The following is a 21,802-nucleotide window of genomic DNA, read 5'->3' as shown; positions in this document are numbered from 1 at the left end:
CTTGGTGTGGTAGATCATGAAGCACTCATCGATGCAGAGTGGCCTCGGCGTCTGATGCGGTCAGAGTGGCCTCGGCGTCTGACGCGGTCAGAGTGGCATCGTCATCAGACTGAGTGAGGCAGTCATGAGCCTCCTCAGCGCTGAAGACATGTTGCGCCATTGTACCTACCTGGCCAATTTCTAAAACACTACACTATCCCCAATATATAATGTGGTTTTGCACTAAGCACTGCAGCTCTGCAAAACGAACTCTCTCTCTCTCTCTCTCTCTCTCTCTCTCTCTCTCCCCCAGTGTCGCACATCCGGCAGTAATGTCACTGACCCGGATGTGGTTCAGTCCCCCAAGGCTAATGACACACCAAGTTGTTACAGGAGATCGGGCAGCAGAAAGCCAGCGATGCTGGCTTCTGCTGCCAGGGGGGGGTCCAGGCTGTCAAACGACAGCCTGTTCTCCCGTGCAGCGGCAGGGATGTGTTCCTGACGCTGCACGAAAGGCTAGACGTCCCGGTACGTCTATAGGGGATTGAAGGGGTTAATATAATAATTAATAATAATTAATGATTGGGTTATATAAATTTAAGATTAAGCTTAAGGGTAAATTAATCTTTAATAGGTGATATAAAAGAATGTATTTTATTAATTATCTGTATTCATTATTTTATTTATTTATTATTTCACACCTCTTGGGTGCTGTTCCCTGGCAGGTTTTTTTTTGTTTTTTTTGGGGGGGTGGGGCTGCACGGTGTAGGAAATTTAACTGCTTTGAATTAGAAGCGTGATGAGACTTTACGCGCAAACGGTAAGTATATTTTCCTTTCAACTCCCCCTGAATGCAAATCCAGCGATGCCCCGGCGATCGGCAGCATGGGGAGGTTTCAGAAACGGCGTCCAATCAGGGGCGTAACTAGACGCCTCAGGGCCCGGGTGCGAGACTCTGTTAAGGGCCCCCCCACCCCCTCACCCCCCTCCAAAAAACATGATTTTTACCCAACAATTTTTTTTCAACAAATTCAATTTACATATTGAATCATATCTGTAAAAAAATCTAAGAAAAAGGGGCGCATGTACAAAGGGCATAATCCAGGGGTGTCCAAGTTTTTTCTGCAGTGGGCCACTTCATCAGAATTGTATACGTGCGCGGGCCGCACTCATTTTTCACTGTGACAAAAAATATGGCCTTTAATAAAATATGCAGATTAAAATAAAGTAAAATGACACAAAACCTTTACTCTTCCTCTCACTGATTTCTGGGCCTTGAAAGTTTTGCGACTACAAATTCTGGATTCCCTAGATTTATTCTAGGGAGGAAGTAAAATGAAAATTCTGGACCAAAACATTCAGGGTTCACTTAGCCAAAACCGAAAATGACCCCCATGTCAAAAATAATAATAAAAACTCACATGTTTAATAAAAGTAGGTAACACACAATTGGACAAAATTAGTAATATGACTTGGCATGATAGGAGTGTGATTGCTAACAGCAATCACACTCCTATCATACCCAGGCAACCAGTAAATGCTGGTACCTAGGCATGATGGGACTGTGCTCGCTGTGATTGCTGTTAGCAATCACACTCCTATCATGCCAAGTCAGCCAGTACATGCTGGTACAGGGTGGCTGTAAGTGATGTGCAGACCCCATACTGCTGGCAGCATCACTACACAAGGGGGGCAGCTAGCTAGGTTTCAGCATGTACTGGCTGACTTGGCATGATAGGAGTGTGATTGCTAACAGTAGTCACAGTCCCATCATGCCTAGGTTCCAGCACTTACACATCCATCCAGTAAATGCTGGAACCTAGGCATGATGGGACTGTGATTGCTGTTAGCATTCACACTCCTATCATGCCAAGTCAGCCAATACACGCTGGGACAGGGTGGCTGTAAGTGATGTGCAGACCCCATACTGCTGGCAGCATCAATACACAAGGGGGGCAGCTAGCCAGGTTTCAGCATGTACTGGCTGACTTGGCATGATAGGAGTGTGATTGCTAACAGCAATCACAGTCCCATCATGCCTAGGTTCCAGCACTTACACATCCATCCAGTAAATGCTGGAACCTAGGCATGATGGGACTGTGATTGCTGTTAGCAATCACACTCCTATCATGCCAAGTCAGCCAATACACGCTGGTACAGGTGTTACAGGGTCACCGTACCCAAGGCTGGGTCCCCCTGTTTGAGGGCTGAGGAATCACCAGTCAGTCCCTCATACGGATCGCACTCAGCTATCCACGGATCATCCAGACCACCATTCGTAGTAAACCAAGAAGAACTCTCTTTATTACAAACACACAGAATTTATATACAATCTCAATGCAATGTGTACCGAACCCAACCCCCAATCCCATCAGCCACATCCCATCACAAATCCCATCAAGTGAGGGGATTACAGAATACAATGGGTTCCCCCACCTGTGTTATCCCCCCTGTAGTGCGGGTGCCGTCTGGGCAGACAGGGCTGTGTTGGCTGATTAAGAGCCCCAGCCAGATTATAGGATAGAGACCCCTGGAGACGTATAGGCAGAAGGGGTTACATGACCCAGCCATGCACTCAGGAAGGAACTGGGGGAGGATTTGGGGTCAAACATCGGTCAGCGACTCAGTATCACCTGGGTGGGATTTATTTTGGAGGGAAAATATACTGTATAAACTTATGTGTAAATAACCATATTTATTATTTCAAACTGATATACAGAGGAGAGAAGATTCCCGCCTTCCCTCCCCGAGTCTAGGAGTTCAGCGGAGGACGGCTGCAGTGGATTGCGTTGGGATCTGGCGGAGTCATCCAGAGGTTTTTAGACCTTGATCTTTTGTGGTATGGGCATACATTCATGTTGTGTTAGATGTTAGATGTTAGAGTGATGCCCATACAGGTTTGCTACATTCAAGGTGTTTATTGCCCCGACCCATCGTGTCATGAGTTTTACAACGACCGGTGGTATCTGGCGGGGCTGGTGTCGTCTATAGGACCATTAAGTTATGGTCGGTTCAGTTTTAAATTCAGAATTTTAAGACGTGTACATTTCTTTAATACTGTTAAATTTGGAGTAATAAACAATGTCGCGGCATTTAGTAAATAAATGCCGTGGCCAATTCTAAATCCAATGTGCCTCCGTGTCATTTATTTGGTGTTCGAACAGTTTATACACAGTGCCGTAATGATAATGTGTAGTGCATGGGTCATGTCTCTTTGAAGGCTGGAGCTGAAGCCACATCAGTCTCTGGGCCGGTTACACAATAATACACAATCTAAAATATTACACGGTATACGGAACCGAACAGAAAAGTGCTCCGTGACCCGGCTAAACTTCATATGACACATGAGCCAGCTAGCCTGGCCCTGTCACAACAGGGTGGCTGTAAGTGATGTGCAGACCCCATACTGCTGGCAGCATCACTACACAAGGGGGGCAGCTGGCCAGGTTTCAGCATGTACTGGCTGACTTGGCATGATAGGAGTGTGATTGCTAACAGCAATCACAGTCCCATCATGCCTAGGTTCCAGCACTTACACATCCATGCTATCACACACACACTCATTTATTCATATAATCATTCATTCCCTCAATCACACACACTCATTCAAACACCCTCCCCACCCCCTTACCTGCACTGCAGCTCCTCGATGCCGCTCACAGACTTCAGCAGGGGCGCGGCCTCCCTCTGCCTTCTCTGCTAAAGCACAGAGGAAGTAGGATGTCACGTGAACTCCGCTTCCTCTGTGCAGTCCAGAAGACCCTCCCACAAGTAAGTAGCATGGCTTGAGGTGCGGCTCGCGTAAGATCAGTTGCCCTGGCTGCCAATCTTACGCGGGCCGCACCTCGAGGTCTCGCGGGCCGCGTTTGGCCCGCGGGCCGCATGTTGGACGCCCCTGCCTTATTTAAAAAAAAACGGAAAAAAGATTTCGGGCGGCCCCTTGGCTTGGGCCCCCCTGCCGCCGGGGCCCGGTCGCAGTCGCGACCCCTGCGACCCCGGTAGTTCCGCCACTGCATCCAATCATAGACTCACAGGCTACTGCTCATGAACCAATGAATGTGCGGCAGCTCGTCTATAAAAGCCAAACTTCTGGCGGTTTAACCCCGTGTTTACGTGCAATTGCAGCTCTTTCGTGGCGGGATCCAGGCATTGAGATGGCCGAGAGACTCCTTCCCCGGCGCCTCCGCCGGCAGAAACCTCTGCCAAGAAGAAACAGCCGAAGAAGCTGGTAGCTGCAAAAAGCCGTCCTGTGAAGTCCGGTCCCAGTGTCTCCGAGCTTATTGTTAAAGCAGTCTCTGCGTCCAAGGAGCGCAGCGGAGTGTCTCTCGCAGCTCTTAAAAAAGCACTCGCTGCTGGCGGCTACGACGTAGAAAAGAATAACAGCCGCCTGAAGCTCGCTCTCAAGGGTCTGGTGTCTAAAGAGACCCTGATCCAGCTGAAAGGCAGCGGTGCCTCTGGCTCTTTCAAGCTGAACAAGAAGCAGCTGGAGAGCAGAGAGAAGACATCAAAGAAGAAGGAAACTCCCGTAAAGCCTAAAAAAGTAGCCTCTAAGAAGGTTGTGAAGTCGCCCAAGAAAGCCCCTGCAGGAGTGAAGAAAAGCCCGAAAAAGATCAAGAAACCGTCGGCCGCTGCCAAGAGTCCCAAGAAGCCTAAGGTTAAGGTGAAGAAAGCTGGCAAGAGCCCAGCTAAGAAGGCCACAAAGCCCAGCGCAGCCAAAAGCCCCGCTAAGCCCAAGGCTAAAAAGGCAGCCCCCAACAAGTGAGAAGGGGGGGGCGTGGGTTTTGGAGCGCCTCTGGTGTGTGCTTTCCCACTTAATTCTTCACACAAAAGGTTATTTTCAGAACCATCATATCCTCCGAAAAAGAAAAAAAAACGTTTAATCACCCGGCCGCGGCTATTATTATTATTATTATCTTTTATTTATATAGCGCCAACAATTTACGCAGCGCTTAATACAATACATAAGTTCAAAGGGTATGACAAGACGAGAATTGACAGACTAAGACAAACCGATACATTAGGTGGAGAGATCCCTGCTCGCAAGCTTACAATCTTGAGGGAATGGGTGACAAACATAAGGCATAGAGAAAGGGTGAGAGGTGGTGTGGTGGTTGTCTCAATGACAAGGAAGTTCTAGCAGCTAAGGTGGAATGCTTCTCTGAAGAAGTGGGTTTTAGATTCCAGAGATATGGGGCAGCTCAAGTGAAATCTTGTAGACGGGAAAAGGAAGAGGTGATAAGTGAGGAGGAGAGCCTTTGTTAGGGAACAGTTAAGGACTGGAGGAATAAGGCGTTATTGGTTAGGGGTGAAAAGGTTGTGCGATTTATGTCATATTAAGTAGAAGAGCTGGGTATAAAATACTGTAAATAACGTTAACTCCAATATATATTTTCTCTACATAAATGTAATTTATAATATCATTTATTAGTGTTATTTTTAATTTATAATTCATATTTTAAGATATTGCAAATTATAACTTATATTAACTTTATATTTTTGTTATATTTTTTTTATTTAAGTTTATATTAAAATAATATCGTAAATTATATTTTATTCATTATGAGTTATATTTTTATTTTTTTTAATTCAGTGTATAAATTATAATTTATCTTTTACAAATATTGTAAATATTATTTTATATTTTTAATTCTAACATATATAAACATTTTTATATTATAAATTAGAATCCGGAGGACCTGTCTATATGAATATTTAATATAATATATTTAATATAATATATTTAATATATCTTTATATTATATATATTCATATTTTCTAAGAAAGCAAAAAACACGAAATTCCACGTGTAAATTCAATAAAAATGAATATAGTTCTTCCCAAAAGTAAGCACCTCCCAGCGATACTCGTCCTCAAAGAAACCAACGGCAGATCGTGGAGCGCAAATACATCGGGGAAAAAAATCAAATACAATAATAGTGCGATATGTGGAAATAAAAAAGACTTTAATATGGTGTAAGATCCACTCACAAGCGGGCCGGATCAAATAGGCTCATCAAAAGGTTCGGAGAAATGTGCGTGTTTAACCCCTTGGCTGCTAAGCCATTTCCCACCCTGGGTGCTAAGCTGGTTTTCGGCATTTTGGTGCATTTCACGTTTATTGGGAATAAACTATGAAAACCATATATTGTTGTTTTTTTTCGGCACACCCAGCAGATTCCAAATATGCCTTTTTGATACGTCTACGTCTCATTAGGTTTGCAAAATAAAGCCAAAAATGGGGGGAAAAGTGTGTATTTTTTTTTTACTTCCGACTCAATAAAAACTAGTTTGTAATTGTATTTTTCGAAAACTCTAATATCAAAAGCTGTGTTGCTAGATATTTGTAGCAGGTAACCGGTCTAAAATAAACAGAAATTGACAACAGTAGACTGTGTTTTTCTAATATTTTATTGCTAAAAGTTCAATTTATTAGACTATCACAAAAGACATCTTTACATTTAATGCATGGCCGCCGTCTATTAAACAGCTCTAGCTGCCCGGGATGTTAAAATATGCCAACAAAACTATATATTTTTAGAAACTACACCCCCAGCCGCAGCAAATGAGGTCTTATTTGTATCACAAATCTGACGTGCACAGCAAATAAGTGAATATCACACTTATATTAAACAAAATATATTAAAAGAGACAAGTTCATTTATGTCTCCAGTCTTGTGCTACTAATACATGCAGCCCCTCATTTGATGCGCCAAGGGGTGTAGTTTCTGCAAATGTATACTTTTTGTCCCATAATTTAACTTCCCAGCTGCCTAGAGCTGTCTAATTGCAGGCATCACCCCTAAAAGTTTTAAGACAATTTTTTAACAAGATTGTCAAATCTGCCATATCTGAAGTTAAAGAGATCTAGACATCTGGGAAGTTAAATTAGGGTACATAAAGTACACATTTCAAGAAACTACACCCCTTGGAGCTTCAAATGAGGGGCTGCATGTATCTCTAGGACAAAATTTGAGTGTAGGGCTGCAATTATTGGGCTGATTATTTTTTCGATTAATCGGGTAAAAAAAAAAAACAATATGCAAATGTTTCGCTTATTTAAAATAAAAACTTATAATTTACAATGGCATTTCACGATTTGCCTTCTTATTTTACTGACATAATAATTAAAGCCAAGAACCCCAAAAAAGCTTTCCTAGTAAATATTCATGTAAACTGTTTTTGTCCAGTTGTGCGCATCTCACCCCAGCTTGCCTCTCTATCCCAGAAATGCCTTATACCCCCTATATGCTACTCTGCCCCCAGAAATTCCTTATACCCCCTATATGCTACTCTGCCCCCAGAAATTCCTTATACCCCCTATATGCTACTCTGCCCCCAGAAATTCCTTATACCCCCTATATGCTACTCTGCCCCCAGAAATTCCTTATACCCCCTATATGCTACTCTGCCCCCAGAAATTCCTTATACCCTCCTATATGTCAGAGATGCCACTGTGCCCCCTTATACCTCCTATATGCCACTCTGTCCCCTAATATGCCACTGTGCCTCCCTGATATGCCTTATAGCCCCATATATGCCACTGTGCCCCCCTGATATGCCTTATAGCCTCATATATACCACTGTGCCCCCCTGATATGCCTTAAAGCCCCCTATATGCCTTTTACCCTTGAAATGCCACCATGCCCCTTATGCCTTTTACCCCAATATGCCAATGGCTGATTTTAGTAATATTTAAAGTTCATCAGGATTTCAAAAATTTCTTTCCTCTACCATTGGCTAAATTTAACCCCATGATCAAAGGAATCATGGGGTTAAAATTTAGTATCGGCCATTTTTAAAAAGGGAATGTGACTTTTCATAGCTATATGATCACTGTGGTAACATTGGCTACCACAGTGGTCATTTTGCTAGAATACTTAAACTTTTTTTTTTTTTAAAGTTACATTAGTTTATGTTTAGATCATTTAATTTGGGGGTCTCTGGGCAATTTTGATCTTTATTTATCTGCCTTTAGAGACCCCCAAATCATTTTTTTTACATTTTCATTTTTTAACTTAATATTTTTTATTCCTTCTTTTACAAGCCTTATACCGGTATGGTGAGTCGTTTACCTTTCCAACGGTATATGTTGGGGGTCTGTGGGAATTCCCGGCAAGGGAGGTTGTTAAAGCACATCGTGCAGATGTGCCGGCAGCGGAGGTTGTTTACGCTCGCATTGCCGCTGCCGGTGAACGTCTGCGCGATGCGCTTAGACAACCTCCCGTGCCGGCACCCCCCCCCATGGAAAATCAGAGAGTAGGATGCAGGTCCCCTGCACCGCTGCGGGGGATCTGTAGCCTAACCCTGCTGCCTGCCCGGCGCCCAGAACTGCATGTCCCCAAATATAGGCTTAAAGTGGGGGAAAAAGTGCGGCCTATATTCGGGCCAATACGGTATATACACCTTGATTCATCCCATCTATGTTCCTAGCCCCTGTATACGCTATCAGCCATGCAAACTTAAGAAACACAGACCATCAAAAGGACTAATGAATAATAATATTATTTTTAAGTTATATTTTTATTTGTGACTTTTGTGGCTCCGAAATGCGAGACCGAGATCCATAAACAGGAAGACGGGTCATCTGTCGTTTTTGCTCCGTTAAGTTTCTTCAAGTGAATGGCGTCGTTCTGTCCGTTTTCCTGTATGGGAAGGTATAATCAGGAAAGGAAGCCGCGTGACCGCGAGATAATGACGCGTGATGACGCTGTACGCTTTTCCTCTGCACGTACGAGATGACGAGACGCCGGACAAACCCGGAAGTAATTACTTATAAGAACGGACCGACGAGTTCATATTTTATAAAATATTAACTTTCAGGCCAAATTTTTTTTTCCCCAAATGCTGTATAATTTATAGATATTAAGTAAGAAATTGGACAAGTTTCTGTAGAGTGTACACACTTTAGCTTCTATTATTATTATTATTTATTGTTTTATATAGCACCATCATATTCTGTAGCGCTGTACGATGCTAGTTTATTATCTGTTCAGTCCTGGAGTAATAGATCAGGAGGAGTATATATAATGTATGGTTAGATACCTGCCAAGTGTGCCTTTTTGGGAGAGACAGTCCCTATTTTGATGACCCATAAGAATTCATAATAATGGCCCATGCTTCTAACCACCCCACCCCCGCCAGAAAATTAAATCTGCATTCTTGCGTGGTGGGTCCGCGGGGTCCGCAGCTTGATGGAATGACGTATATATCTTTTACATGTCCCCCGGCAGGTCCGGGCTATCAGTACATATTGGTGGAGCACAAGGGCGAGAATGAGAACATTTTCTGCGATGCCATGATGACAGAACTGAACCAGGCCCTGGACGCTTTCGAAGAGGACCCGCAGGTCGGGGCCATTGTGATCGCAGGAAGCAAGAAAGCCTTTTCAGGTCAGTGACGTCTACAGCCCCCTCCGTTCTTTACCATTAGAGCAGTAAAGCTCTGGAATGCTCTCAGTTGCCACGGGTGACGGGAATGCTTTTAAAGGGACAGACACAAAAATTAAATCAGAGTCCCGTCTCCGCTGGGCGCCGTCCTGGTCCCCTATACCAGGAGAATCCACTGGCGCTAAACGTTTAACGTGGGTTCCGGAAATCTCTCTTTTTTCCAGGCACAAAAGCAGCAATAAATATCTATAATTTATGTTTGAGTGTTTATTTAGCCACCTGTGACACATTAGTCTTGTTTACAGTGGTTCACCGTTCCGTTTAATATGGTTTAGTTAGCTGATTAGAAATCAAAAGAAGCGGATATAACATTAAAGCGAAGAATTAACGCCAATAAGTACTTTCCCATAGTACCAATAACTTTACTGAAAGTGTGGTAGATAAGTGGAGCATCCTCCCACCAGAAGTGGTAGAGGTTAATACAGCGAGGGGATTTAACCATGCATTGGATAGGCATATGGCTCCTGAATCTAGACGGGGGGCCGGATGGGCCTTATGTGGAACTTTTACATTTTAATGCTCTTATTTACTATTCCAGGTGGAGCCGACATCGAGGAGATGCAGAACCGGACGTTCCAGGAATGGTACAGCAGCGGCTTCCTCGCTCACTGGAACCACATCTCTTCTATGAAGAAGCCCGTCATCGCGGCTGTCAACGGATACGCGGTGAGTGGGGGGGGTCCGCCATACACTGCATTATGTCTGTATAGCCACGCAGTACCTACACATAGAACATTAATTAAAGTGGGCCTATGTATAGTGTATATGTGTGTAATTATATATATATATATATATATATATATATATATATATATATATATATATATATATATATATATATATATAGGACTGCAACTAACGATTATTTTCATAATCGATTAGTTGGCCGATTATTTTTTTTTTCGATTAATCGGGCAAAAAAAAAAAATATAGAATTTTTTTCTTTATTTAAAATAAAAAATAATTTACATTAAGATGTGTCATTAACACTTTTTTCTCTTTATCACAATGCCATTTCTCTATCCACCTTCTTATTTTACTGACGTAATAATTAAAGCTATATTTTAAAAAGGTACAAGAACCCAAAACACATTATTTCTCAAATTAAGTTTTACCAAAATACCAAAAAAGGTTTTACTAGTAAATATTAATTCATGTAAACTGTTTTTTCATATTTAATAAAAACTATGATTGAGAAAAATGCCTCTTTATATTTTATTTGCCAACCTGCTCCGAGTTATGCACATCTCACCCCCGGCTTGCCACTCTGCCCCAGAAATGCCTTATACCCTCCTAAATGCCACTCTGCCACCCTGATATCTCTTATACCTCCTATATGCCACTCTGTCCCCCGATATGCCTTTTACCCCCGATATGCCTAATAGCCCCCAGTATATGCCACTCTGTCCCCTGATATGCCTTATAGCCCCTATATGCCTTATACCCCCCCTATATGCCACAATGCCTCCTGATATGTCTTATACACTCCGATATGTCTTATATCCCTGATATGCCACTGTGCCCCTGATATGCCTTATACCCCCCCTGATATAAGAAAAACTGACAGCGCTAAAATAGGTATAAAAATATATGCTTTAAAAAATATAGATAATACACAATAAAATATAGATATATATATAAATATATGGACAATGCAAACAATCAAATATTACAGCAATCAAAAAATAAAAAAACACAAATTAAAGAATGCACATAATTAATAGATCCCGAAAAAAATTCTACCTGCCCCACCAGGGGTTAATATATCAACAGAAGAAGCGCAGGGCAAATAAGCATAAACATAAAAATAATACTCCAGGCTTAGCTTACCCAGTGGTGCTTATTTGTCCCGTTTTTCTTCTGTTGATATATTAACCCCTGGTGGGGCACGTAGAAGTGGAAGTGAAGGGAAGTAGCGGAGGTTGTGCGTTTTGCACAGACCCCCACCAGCTGAGAGAGGATAATCCAGGTCTCCTGCAGCGCTGCGGGGGATCTGGATTCTAGTGTAATAATCCGATCTCTATTAGATTTCGGATTATAGAAGGAGGGGAATTTTTCAGAGCATTTGGTCTGAAAAAGCCAATTTTATAAATCGATTCAACTAATCGATTATGAAAATCGTTGACAATGATTTTCATAATCGATTATCGATTTTATCGATTCTTTGTTGCAGCCCTATATATATATATATATATATATATATATATATATATATATATATATATATATATATATATATATATATATATATATATATATATATATATATATATAGTTTTGATTTCTGACTGTTTTTCCTTTTTCCTCCCCATAGTTTGGCATAGGATTTGAGTTGGCTATGATGTGTGACATTATTTATGCAGGAGAAAAGGCACAGTTCAGGCAACTAGAAATTTTATTGGGCACCATCCCAGGTACTGTGTCTGTTACCCGGTCTTCTGACCAATGTCATTGATTCATTTATGATTAAAGATAATATAACATTTTGGACCCCCCCCCAAAAAATCAGGAAAGTTACCATATATGGGAATTTCCCAGGGCCGGTCTCCGCTCCCTGCTCTTTGTGGGTGGGGTGTTGGGGAGGTGTGGCCAGCTTTATTACGTGTTAAAGGGCTGGATTGGGTGGAACCAGGCAGTGAATGGGTAATGCCAAACACATATGCCCCGCCCCAACACACACACTAAGCGAGGTAGGCTAGCTGCGTGTGGGGCTAGCACCCTATAGGCAGTGGTGGGAGGAGCCATACACCCCCCCTTCCTCTTCAGACCCCCATCATGTGAGGAATGCGCTCCCATTGATTTCTATGAGAGCCCTTCCCTGCCACTGATTGGCTCATAATATTTTAATAAGCGTTCTTTTTTAGAGCTGGCGTCACATTGGACCGTCCCTTTTATATGTAAAACTACCTGATTTGGTGCGTTTTACATTCCCCCCCCACTCGTTCCCTCAAAAGACTACAAATAATGAAACAGTACCTTTATACGGGCTTCGCTGACTAAGTGGTACACTTTACATAGTTCATAAGGTTGAAAAAAGACCAAAGTCCATCAAGTTCAACCTATATACATATTGTGTCCCTACTGTGTTGATCCAGAGGAAGGCAAAAAACCCTTATGAAGCAGATGCCAATTGCCCCATACCAGGGGGAAAATTCCTTCCCGACTCCAAATATGGCAATCAGAATAAATCCCTGGATCAACGTTCTGTCCCTATTAATCTAATATCCATAACTTGTAATATTATTGCTTTCAAGAAACACGTCCAGGCTCCTTTTGAACTCTTTTATTGAGTTTACCATCACCACTTCCTCTGGCAGAGAGTTCCATAATCTCACCGCTCTTACTGTAAAGAACCCCCGTCCGTGCTGGTGTAGAAACCTTCTTTCCTCCAGCCGTAGAGGATGTCCCCTTGTTATAGATACAGTCCTGGGTATAAATAGGTCCTGGGAGTGATCTCTGTACTGTCCCCTTATATATTTATACATAGTTATTAAGTCCCCCCTAAGCCGTCTTTTTTCCAAACTAAATAACCCCAATTCTGATAATCTTTCTGGGTACTGTAGTCCTCCCATTCCCCTTATTACTCTGGTTGCCCGTCTTTGAACCCTCTCCAGCTCCACTATATCTTTCTTGTACACTGGTGCCCAGTACTGTACACAGTATTCCATGTGTGGTCTGACTAGTGACTTGTACAGGGGTAGAATTATTTCCTTGTCGTGGGCATCTATGCCCCTTTTGATGCACCCCATGATTTTATTTGCCTTAGCAGCAGCTGCCTGACACTGGTCGCTACAGGTAAATTTACTGTTAACTAAAACTCCTAAGTCCTTTTCCATGTCAGTCGTCCCCAGTGTTTTCCCATTTAATACATATTCCCAGCCTGGATTTTTCTTCCCCATGTGCATAACCTTACATTTATCTGTGTTGAACCTCATCTGCCACATCCCAGCCCAAGCCTCCAACCTATGCAGATCCATTTGTAATCGTGCGCTGTCCTCTATTGTGTTAACCACGTTACAGAGCTTAGTATCGTCTGCAAAGATTGATACTTTACTATGCAATCCCTCTACAAGGTCATTAATAAATATATTAAAAAGAATAGGACCCAAAACTGACCCCTGTGGTACCCCACTAGCAACAGTCACCCACTCAGAGTATGTACCATTAATAACCACCCTCTGTTTCCTATCACTGAGCCAGTTACTTACCCACATACACACATTCTCCCCCAGCCCAAGCATTCTCATTTTATGTACGAGCCTTTTATGTGGCACCGTATCAAATGCTTTGGAAAAATCAAGATATACGACATCCAGCGATTCACCCCGATCCAGTCTTGAGCTCACCTCCTCATAAAAGCTGATCAGGTTAGTTTGACAGGACCGATCCCTTGTAAACCCATGCTGATATGGAGTCATACACTTATTTTCATTGAGATACTCCAAAATAGCATCTCTTAGGAAACCCTCAAACAGTTTACACACAACAGAAGTTAAACTAACAGGCCTATAATTCCCCGGGTCACTTTTTGTCCCCTTTTTGAATATTGGCACAACATTTGCTATGCGCCAGTCCTGGGGAACAGACCCTGTCACTATAGAGTCCTTGAATATTAGAAATAGGGGTCTGTCTATTACATTACTTAACTCCCTTAGAACGCGGGGGTGAATGCCATCTGGACCTGGTGATTTGTCTATTTTGATTTTTTTTAGGCGGCACTGCACTTCTTCCTGGGTTAGACAGGCGACATGTACTGGGGCATTTATCTCATCCTGCTGTATATTACCTGGCATTTCATTTTCCTCTGTGAATACAGCAGAGAAGAATATATTTAATAGATTAGCTTTTTCCTGATCCCCGTCTATAACTTCTCCCTCATTACTTTTTAAGGGGCCAACGCTTTCATTTTTAACCTTTTTACTATTTATATAGTTAAAGAACATTTTGGGGTTTGTTTTACTCTCTTTGGCAATGAGTCTTTCTGTCTCCAATTTTGCTGCTTTTATCTGATTTTTACATATTTTATTTTTTTCCCGATAGCTTTTTAGTGCTTCCTCACTGCCTTCCTGTTTTAGTAGCTTAAATGCCTTTTTTTTGCCATTTATTGCCCCCTTTACATTTTTATTTATCCACATTGGTTTTCTCTTGTTCCTGACTCTTTTATTCCCATACGGTATGTACCTTTCACAGTGAGAATTTAAGATATTCTTAAAAATCTCCCATTGAGCGTCTGTACTCTTGTTTTTGAGGACATTTTCCCAATTTACAGTGTTAAGGGCTTCTCTTAGTTGATCAAACTTTGCCCTCCTAAAGTGCATAGTTCTTGTGGCTCCTCTAAGAGTTCCCTTATTGAAGGACAAGTTATAATGCATCATATTGTGATCACTATTTCCTAGATGTCCCCTGACCTGCACATTAGTTACTCTGTCAGGTCTGTTGGTTAATATTAAGTCCAGTAGGGCGCCCCCTCTGGTCGGGTCCTGTACCATTTGGGACAGATAATTATCCTTACTTATAGTCAGAAACCGGTTTCCTTTATGAGATTCACAGGTCTCGGTTTCCCAGTTTATGTCGGGATAGTTAAAGTCCCCCATAATAACCACCTCATTGTGATTAGCTGCCTTGTTTATTTGCTTTAATAATTGATCTTCTGCTGCTTCCATTATATTTGGTGGCTTATAGCAAACCCCGATCAGTATTTTATTATTTTTCTTTCCATATATTTCTACCCATAATGACTCCACATTATCATTTCCCTCACATATATTCTCCCGCAGTGTGGCCTTTAGGCTGGACTTTACATAAAGGCAAACTCCTCCCCCTTTTCGTTTTTTCCGATCCTTCCTGAATAGACTATACCCCTGTATGTTAACCGCCCAGTCATAGCTATCATCCAACCATGTCTCTGTTATACCCACTATGTCATAATTTTCTTCAGACATTATTAACTCCAGTTCGTCAGTTTTATTGGTCAGACTTCTGGCATTAGTAAGCATACAATTTAGAGGTGTATGGTTTTTTTCCCTATGAAGCCTATCCCTATTAACTATTCTAACCCCTCCCTCTGCTCCACCCCCAGGTACATTTATAAGCCCCAGCTCTCTATCTACACTATCTTCCCCTTCTATATTGTAGTTTCCCTCCCCCCCTTTCCCTAGTTTAAACACTCCTCCACCCTTCTGACCATCTTCTCCCCAAGCACAGCTGCACCCTCCCCATTGAGGTGCAGCCCGTCCCTACCGTAGAGCCTGTATCCGACAGAGAAGTCGGCCCAGTTCTCCATGAACCCAAACCCCTCCTTCCTACACCAGCTTCTGAGCCCCTTGTTTAGCTCCCTAATCTCCCGCTGCCTCTCTGGTGTGGCACGTGGTACAGGTAATATTTCAGAAAATACTACCTTGGAGGTCCTTGCCTTAAGCTTGCTACCTAAGTCCCTGAAATCATTTTTAAGGACACTCCGCCTCCCTCTCACTTTGTCATTGGTGCCAATGTGCACCATGACTGCTGGGTCTTCTCCAGCCCCTCCCAGTAATCTGTCAACCCGATCCGCGATGTGCCGAACTCGAGCGCCAGGCAGACAACACACTGTTCGGCGATCCCGGTCTTTGTGACAGATCGCCCTGTCTGTCCCCCTAATAATTGAGTCCCCCACTACCAGCACCTGTCTGGCCTGCCCTGCGCTCCTCCTTCCCTCCTTACTGGAGCAGACACCCCTCTGGTGGTCAGAGGCAGTGACTTGCTGCAGTACTGCTAACTCTGAACTAACATCCCCCTCATCTGCCAACCGGGCAAACTTGTTGGGGTGTGCTAGATCAGGACTAGCCTCCCTGGCGCTTTTCCCCCTACCCCGCCTTCTAACTGTAACCCAGCTAGCTGCCTGACTGTCCTGTACCTCCATCCCACTATCCTCCACCACCTCTACCTGCGAGAGAGCTTGCTCAGTGAGCAGCAGACTCCTCTCCAAGTTGTCAATAGATCTCAGTGTTGCCAGTTGCTCCTCTAGACTCAGGATTTGTGCTTCCAAATGAGCAACCCGCACACATCTCGCACAGCAATATGCACCCTCGAAGCGCTGCTCAAGGATTGCATACATTGAGCAAGATGTACACCTGACCGCATTGTCAAACATGGAGGACATCTTGGCAATGGGGATAGCTCCAATAACTGGCAAAAACAGACAGTAAGGCGCAAAATATATATAAATATATTATATGCAATCACAAGGATTTATACTTTACCCTCCTTCTTGCTTTTTAACTCCTTTTTGCTTGTAACTCCTCACTTAGAGATGTCACTTAGGAGATTCGCCCCAGCTCAGGATTCGCTTGTGTGTCCAAGCTAAATGCAACTGCAAAAGCCAAGCAGAACTCACAGAGAAGGTTACTTAATTAGCAACACACCTGAAATAGCCCTTACCCTTTTTTTTTGCTTTTTTCAACAAAACTTTACACTGAACACAACACAAACAAACACAGTGCTCCCCTTGCAATAGTAATGAATATACTCTCCTTCTTTGCTTGTAACTCCTCACTTAGAGATGTCACTTAGGAGATTCGCCCCAGCTCAGGATTCGCTTGTGTGTCCAAGCTAAATGCAACTGCAAAAGCCAAGCAGAACTCACTTTGCACTATACATTGTGCTGGCCAAACTGCCAGCATATGTATCGACTATAAATTCCCGTGGTTTAAAGGTTTTTATCTTGGTCGGGGGGAAGACCACACGCCGAAAACATGAGAAAATCAGGCTGTTTCTTATTACTTGCTGGCGCTTTGGGTGGGAGTCTGACCCCTTTCTGCCCCCCCCCTCCCGCAGGCTTCGGTGGGACGCAAAGACTGGCACGGGAGGTGGGCAAGTCCCTTGCAATGGAAATGATCCTCACTGGAGATTGCATCGTGGCCCAGGAAGCAAAAGAAGCTGGTATGGCAATATGGGGTCTTAGCTGTGTTTGGACATATTAATTATTATTTTTAAATTTTTATTAATATTTTTGTATTTTATTATTTTTTCTTTATTTTTTTAATTTTTATTAATTTACATTTCTTTTTGTATTTCTATTTATTCATGATGGGTTTTTTTTTTGTCATTGTTGAAATAATCCGTTTTAATTTAAAATGTTACATCATTGGCAGATTTTTTTTACCATTAGCGATTGTCAAGTGACTCAAACCCTGGCAATGATAGGCTGTTGCCGTAGAACAAGCCTTCAGAGGAAAGGAATAGAATGTCAGATGTGGTTTTTAAATAAATATATATATACACAGAATGTAAAGCAGGTTGCTTCGATATGATGTCATCGCAGGACTTGGAGGTAGAGCTGGAAGATCACTATAGGGCTCTGCAGTGGTATACAGAACAAGCATATTGGGGAACTGCGAAAGAATGTTCTCCAGAGGGCTATGACTTCGGTGGCCTGGGATTATTATGGGATAGTCTTCAGGAGGATCCGGACTTCGGAAGTACAGCGGAGTGGCGGATTGAGGACATCCGGGATTTCAGGGAGTGGGACCTCCCAGATGCACTAGGATTTAAAGGTGATTTAGACTTTTTAATTATACAGGAGTGGGAACTGGAAAAGGCATATAAAAAAAACTGTTCGACCGCGTTCAACAGAATGCCCCAGTGTCCAGGGATTTTGTGCATGTCATTGAGTGGTCATCTGAAGATGTTGACCCCGGCCGGGTGGATGGGACTGCGGTCTCCACCCCTGAGTCACAGGGATACTGGGCAGCTAATCCAGATCCAATACCGGAGCTATGTGACTTTACACCACAACCGGATCCAAAGATTGTGGATCTAATTGGTTTTACATCTGAGGATGTTGGTCAGGGACGGCTTGCAATTGGCTTTCCTTCCCAGGGAAAGGAAGAAAGTTTTCTGGGGGTAGTGGATGGGACTGCGGTCTCCACTAGCACCCACCCAGCTGAAGAGCTGGCAACAGGGCAGAGCGCTGCTGGCTTCTGCCCCACACCTTCAATGGCTATAGGGATCCAGGGAGATGCGGCAGCCGGCCCATCTCCCCAGCGGCAGCTCACATGTCCGGGAGCGGAGGAACCGGTCCTCCCTCCCCAGCGGCAGGCCGACCCACAAGATTCCCTAACCCCAGCTGAAGTGCTGGCAACCGGACAGAGCATCGCTGGCCTCTGCCCAGCACCTACCAAAGCTGCAGGAATTCAGGGAGATACAGCGGCCGACCCGCCTCACCAGCAGAAGCAGGGAGGTGGAACAGCCGGTCCATCTCCCCAGCGGCAGAACCTAATTCCGGGACTGGATCAACCTGACCTCCCTCCTCAACGGCAGCAGGAGCACCAGGGAGGGGATGCAGGAGGCATCCCTCCCCAGCGGTACCCAGGAGATGGCGAAGCCGGCCCATCTCCCCAGCAGCAGCAGGAGCACCAATTTTGGGAGGGCATTGATGGGCCAAATAAACTGACTGACTACAGAGTCAACCCGTTTGGGGTCTCGTCCTGTGTCAGTCCAATTCGAAGGGGGGAGAATTGGACTGACGGAAGCCTCCATCACTGGGACCACTGGAGAAGCCTGACTGCCAGCCTCCTCCCTATTGACTATGGGCCTGGGTTTGTAAAGGCTTCTGTGGCTACCCCCAGCAGTATCATCTCATCACTGGCTGAGGGGATTATCTCCAGCAGACAGCCAGGATCTGCCACCAGGGAGTGACCACCATTGTTTCAGTTTAATGTTATATAAATCAGTCTCCCCCCCCTATTGTATTGTTAATCCCGTTACTGCCCCTGTTGTCTCTGGGAGGCAGATTAAGGGGCGGTTTGTGTCCCAATATCTTGTTTTATGTTAATGTGTGTTTTGCTGGATATATCCAGTCCTGTGTGTGAGAAATAAATCAGTCTTCGTTTGGTTTTACCCTACACTGAGTCTCGGCTAGTGACCGGGGAACCGGGGAAAGTGTGCTCTGCTCTGGTAAGTCTTGGGGGCAGAGGTAAAACGCATCGTGTGGACGGTCACCGGCTGCGGCGATGCGGGTAACCAACCTCTGCTGCCGGCACCCCCCCCCGTGGAAAGTGCTGGCAGGGGAGGCTGTCAGCGTATCAGACGGTAGGATGCAGGTCCCCTGCACCGCTGCGGGGGATCTGTATCCTAAACCTAAACCTGCTACCTGCTGACATGCAGTCCCGGGCGTCGGGCGCTAGACCCCGAATATAGGCCGCACCCCAACTTTAAAGACTTAAAGTGGGGGGAAAAAGTGCGGCCTATGTTCGAGCCAATACGGTATATATATATATATATATATATATATGCATATATATGCAACACGTGTAAAGCAGTGGAATGCAGACATTGACCAGAAGGGGGCAATGTAATGTCATCTAAAGAACGAGAGAGCAATAAACGGCTCTGCATGGTGGGAAAAGTTCATCAATTAGTCACGTTTTTACTGAGAAAGAGACCTCCGAGGTTCCATAAGTTTATACGAATCTCTATCTTATTCTGTTTCGGCTCAATATCACCGTTGTTGGCAGATGACAATCTTTAGTAGGACTGAGTGACTCTGAGCTGAGTTTACAGGGTTAATTGACCCCCCTCCCTCTATTTTGTTGAGTCCTACCCCCCTCTTCTTTTCATTAGCTCAGCCTTTTAACTTCTCTGCCTTTTTTGGGGGGGGGGGGGGGGCTTATACCTTTAAAGGGCAAATCAGATTATTCAATGCCTATTATACCCCTTGTTGGGGCGGAATTAATCCCGCTTGTTATCTCTTTGTGCGAGGGCTAATGGGCCATTATAGTTTGGTGAATAAACAGGACAGGCGCTTGAAAATCCCCCTTTTCCTTTCAGGACGGACGACGCCCCGGTTTATTAATATGATAACTTACCTTCATGGGCATGATGGGCCCTCCCCAAACAACCAATCACATCTGCTGCTGAAGGCTCCTGACTTAAAGATTTACTACCGCACATGCACAAGATGATTAATACCAATACAACCTCCCAAGTGTCCCTGTTCAGCTTGTCCAGTCCCTCACCCAAATGCCTGAGCCCCTCTTTCCTCCCATGATGTCCCTCTTTCTAGGAGCTCAGGATGGTTTCTGAGTCTATCAGAATCTGATGACGGATCAGACCCATCCAGGACTCAGACCTTAATCAGGATTCAGTAGCCATATGTCATTCTCTACCACCTCTGCAGGAAGGCTGTTCCATTTATCTACCACCTCCGTAAAGTAAGATTCCATCTAAGTCTCTGACCCTCTAGTTTAAGATTATGGCCTTGTGTTCTAACATCTCTCCTCGTTTTAAATAAACTTGGGGTGTATAACAGCTGTCTGTTCTTGGTGAGGTTCTCAACCTTGTTTTCTATGGTATTTCACCCTTCAGGGGTCTTTTTGGGGCTCAACCCAAGTGAAAAGCTGAGTCCGGACGTGGACCTCCTTGTTCACTTGTGACTAGAGGGATACCAACCGGACCCGACTGACAAGGCCCATAAAAGTTAAAACATACATGTGAGGTTGTTGGTTCCATTTCCAGTCCTGAGGAAGGATCAGACTGATATGTCGATGGAGGTTCTTCTTCTGCAATGGCACGAGATGTAACTTGTAATGTAACTTGAGACGCCCCCAAGCCGTAAAATAGGCTGTCCGTTGTTGGTGGGCATTGCAAGCTTGTGTATGCTCCATACAGAAAGCACAGGAACGCCGTGAAGAGGCTTAAATGCTGCTGACCCAAAATTAGAAAGGCGAAGAATCAAGATCTCCCTGGGTAAGTTTGATGGCTGTAGAAGTGGTGGCTCCTAAACAACAGATCTCCTGAGATTTTCACCCACTACCGAGTTTACAGAGAATGGAGCCCATGAAACATTCAGAGAGAGTCAGGTCGATGGGTGAAAACACCTTGCTAGTTATAGAGGTCAGCGGAGAATGGCTACAAAAGGGCCAAAAACACTCAAATAAGGCTCTTTACCACAATGGTGAACAGAAGGCCATTGGTGAATGCCCAACACATTGACCCTTTGAAGCCAACGCAACAGATCTACACCATGGTTTCCATTTCTGTCCCCTAAGAACTAGACAGGTTTACCTAACAAGGTTAGACTGCTCAATATATGGGTCCTGGAAAAAATACTAGCTGAGACCTCCGTAGCTGGTAAGCACATCCTTAGAAGAACCTCCAACTAACATTAGGGTGTGTTGCAAAATCTCCCGGCATGTAGTCGGATAGTTACATGGACAATCTCTGTCTTTTATTACAAAACAAGCCACCCTTGAACATCAAGACTGTTGATGAGGACCATTATCATACACCTGTGCTAAACAATAGAAACACTCTGTCTAAATCACCCTGATGGAACGCCCTGACTAATGAAAGCCTATGGTGGGACGGACTTCATTAGCATTACCATAATGAATTGTCTT

At 43.9% G+C, this 21,802-nt stretch overlaps 1 protein-coding gene across 1 annotated transcript; it reads left to right on the top strand.

The window, feature by feature from the left end:
- The first annotated feature begins 8,680 nt into the window (after positions 1-8,680).
- On the top strand, positions 8,681-20,836 carry LOC149278984 (enoyl-CoA hydratase, mitochondrial-like). The gene is made up of 6 exons (XM_089501588.1): positions 8,681-8,741; positions 9,210-9,368; positions 9,964-10,091; positions 11,740-11,839; positions 17,238-17,342; positions 20,769-20,836. The coding sequence occupies exons 1-6, from the start codon at positions 8,681-8,683 to the stop codon at positions 20,834-20,836; spliced, it is 621 nt and encodes a 206-aa protein (XP_089357714.1).
- The last annotated feature ends 966 nt before the right edge of the window (positions 20,837-21,802 follow it).

This window comes from Sceloporus occidentalis, unplaced genomic scaffold (genome assembly GCF_023333645.1).
Source record: "Sceloporus occidentalis isolate IW3139 unplaced genomic scaffold, rSceOcc1.0.p SCAF_176, whole genome shotgun sequence".
NCBI lineage: Eukaryota > Metazoa > Chordata > Lepidosauria > Squamata > Phrynosomatidae > Sceloporus > Sceloporus occidentalis.
Note: the sequence above shows the minus strand (reverse complement) of the source record. Positions and strands in the feature narration are given on the sequence as shown.

Excerpts from the sequence above, each read along its gene's own strand:
- LOC149278984 (XM_089501588.1), top strand. The coding sequence starts at position 8,681 with ATGACGCTGTACGCTTTTCCTCTGCACGTACGAGATGACGAGACGCCG. Across the intron at positions 8,742-9,209 it reads GACGCCGGACAAACCCGGAA|GTCCGGGCTATCAGTACATA; the intron begins GTAATTACTTAT and ends GTCCCCCGGCAG. Across the intron at positions 9,369-9,963 it reads AAGCAAGAAAGCCTTTTCAG|GTGGAGCCGACATCGAGGAG; the intron begins GTCAGTGACGTC and ends TTACTATTCCAG.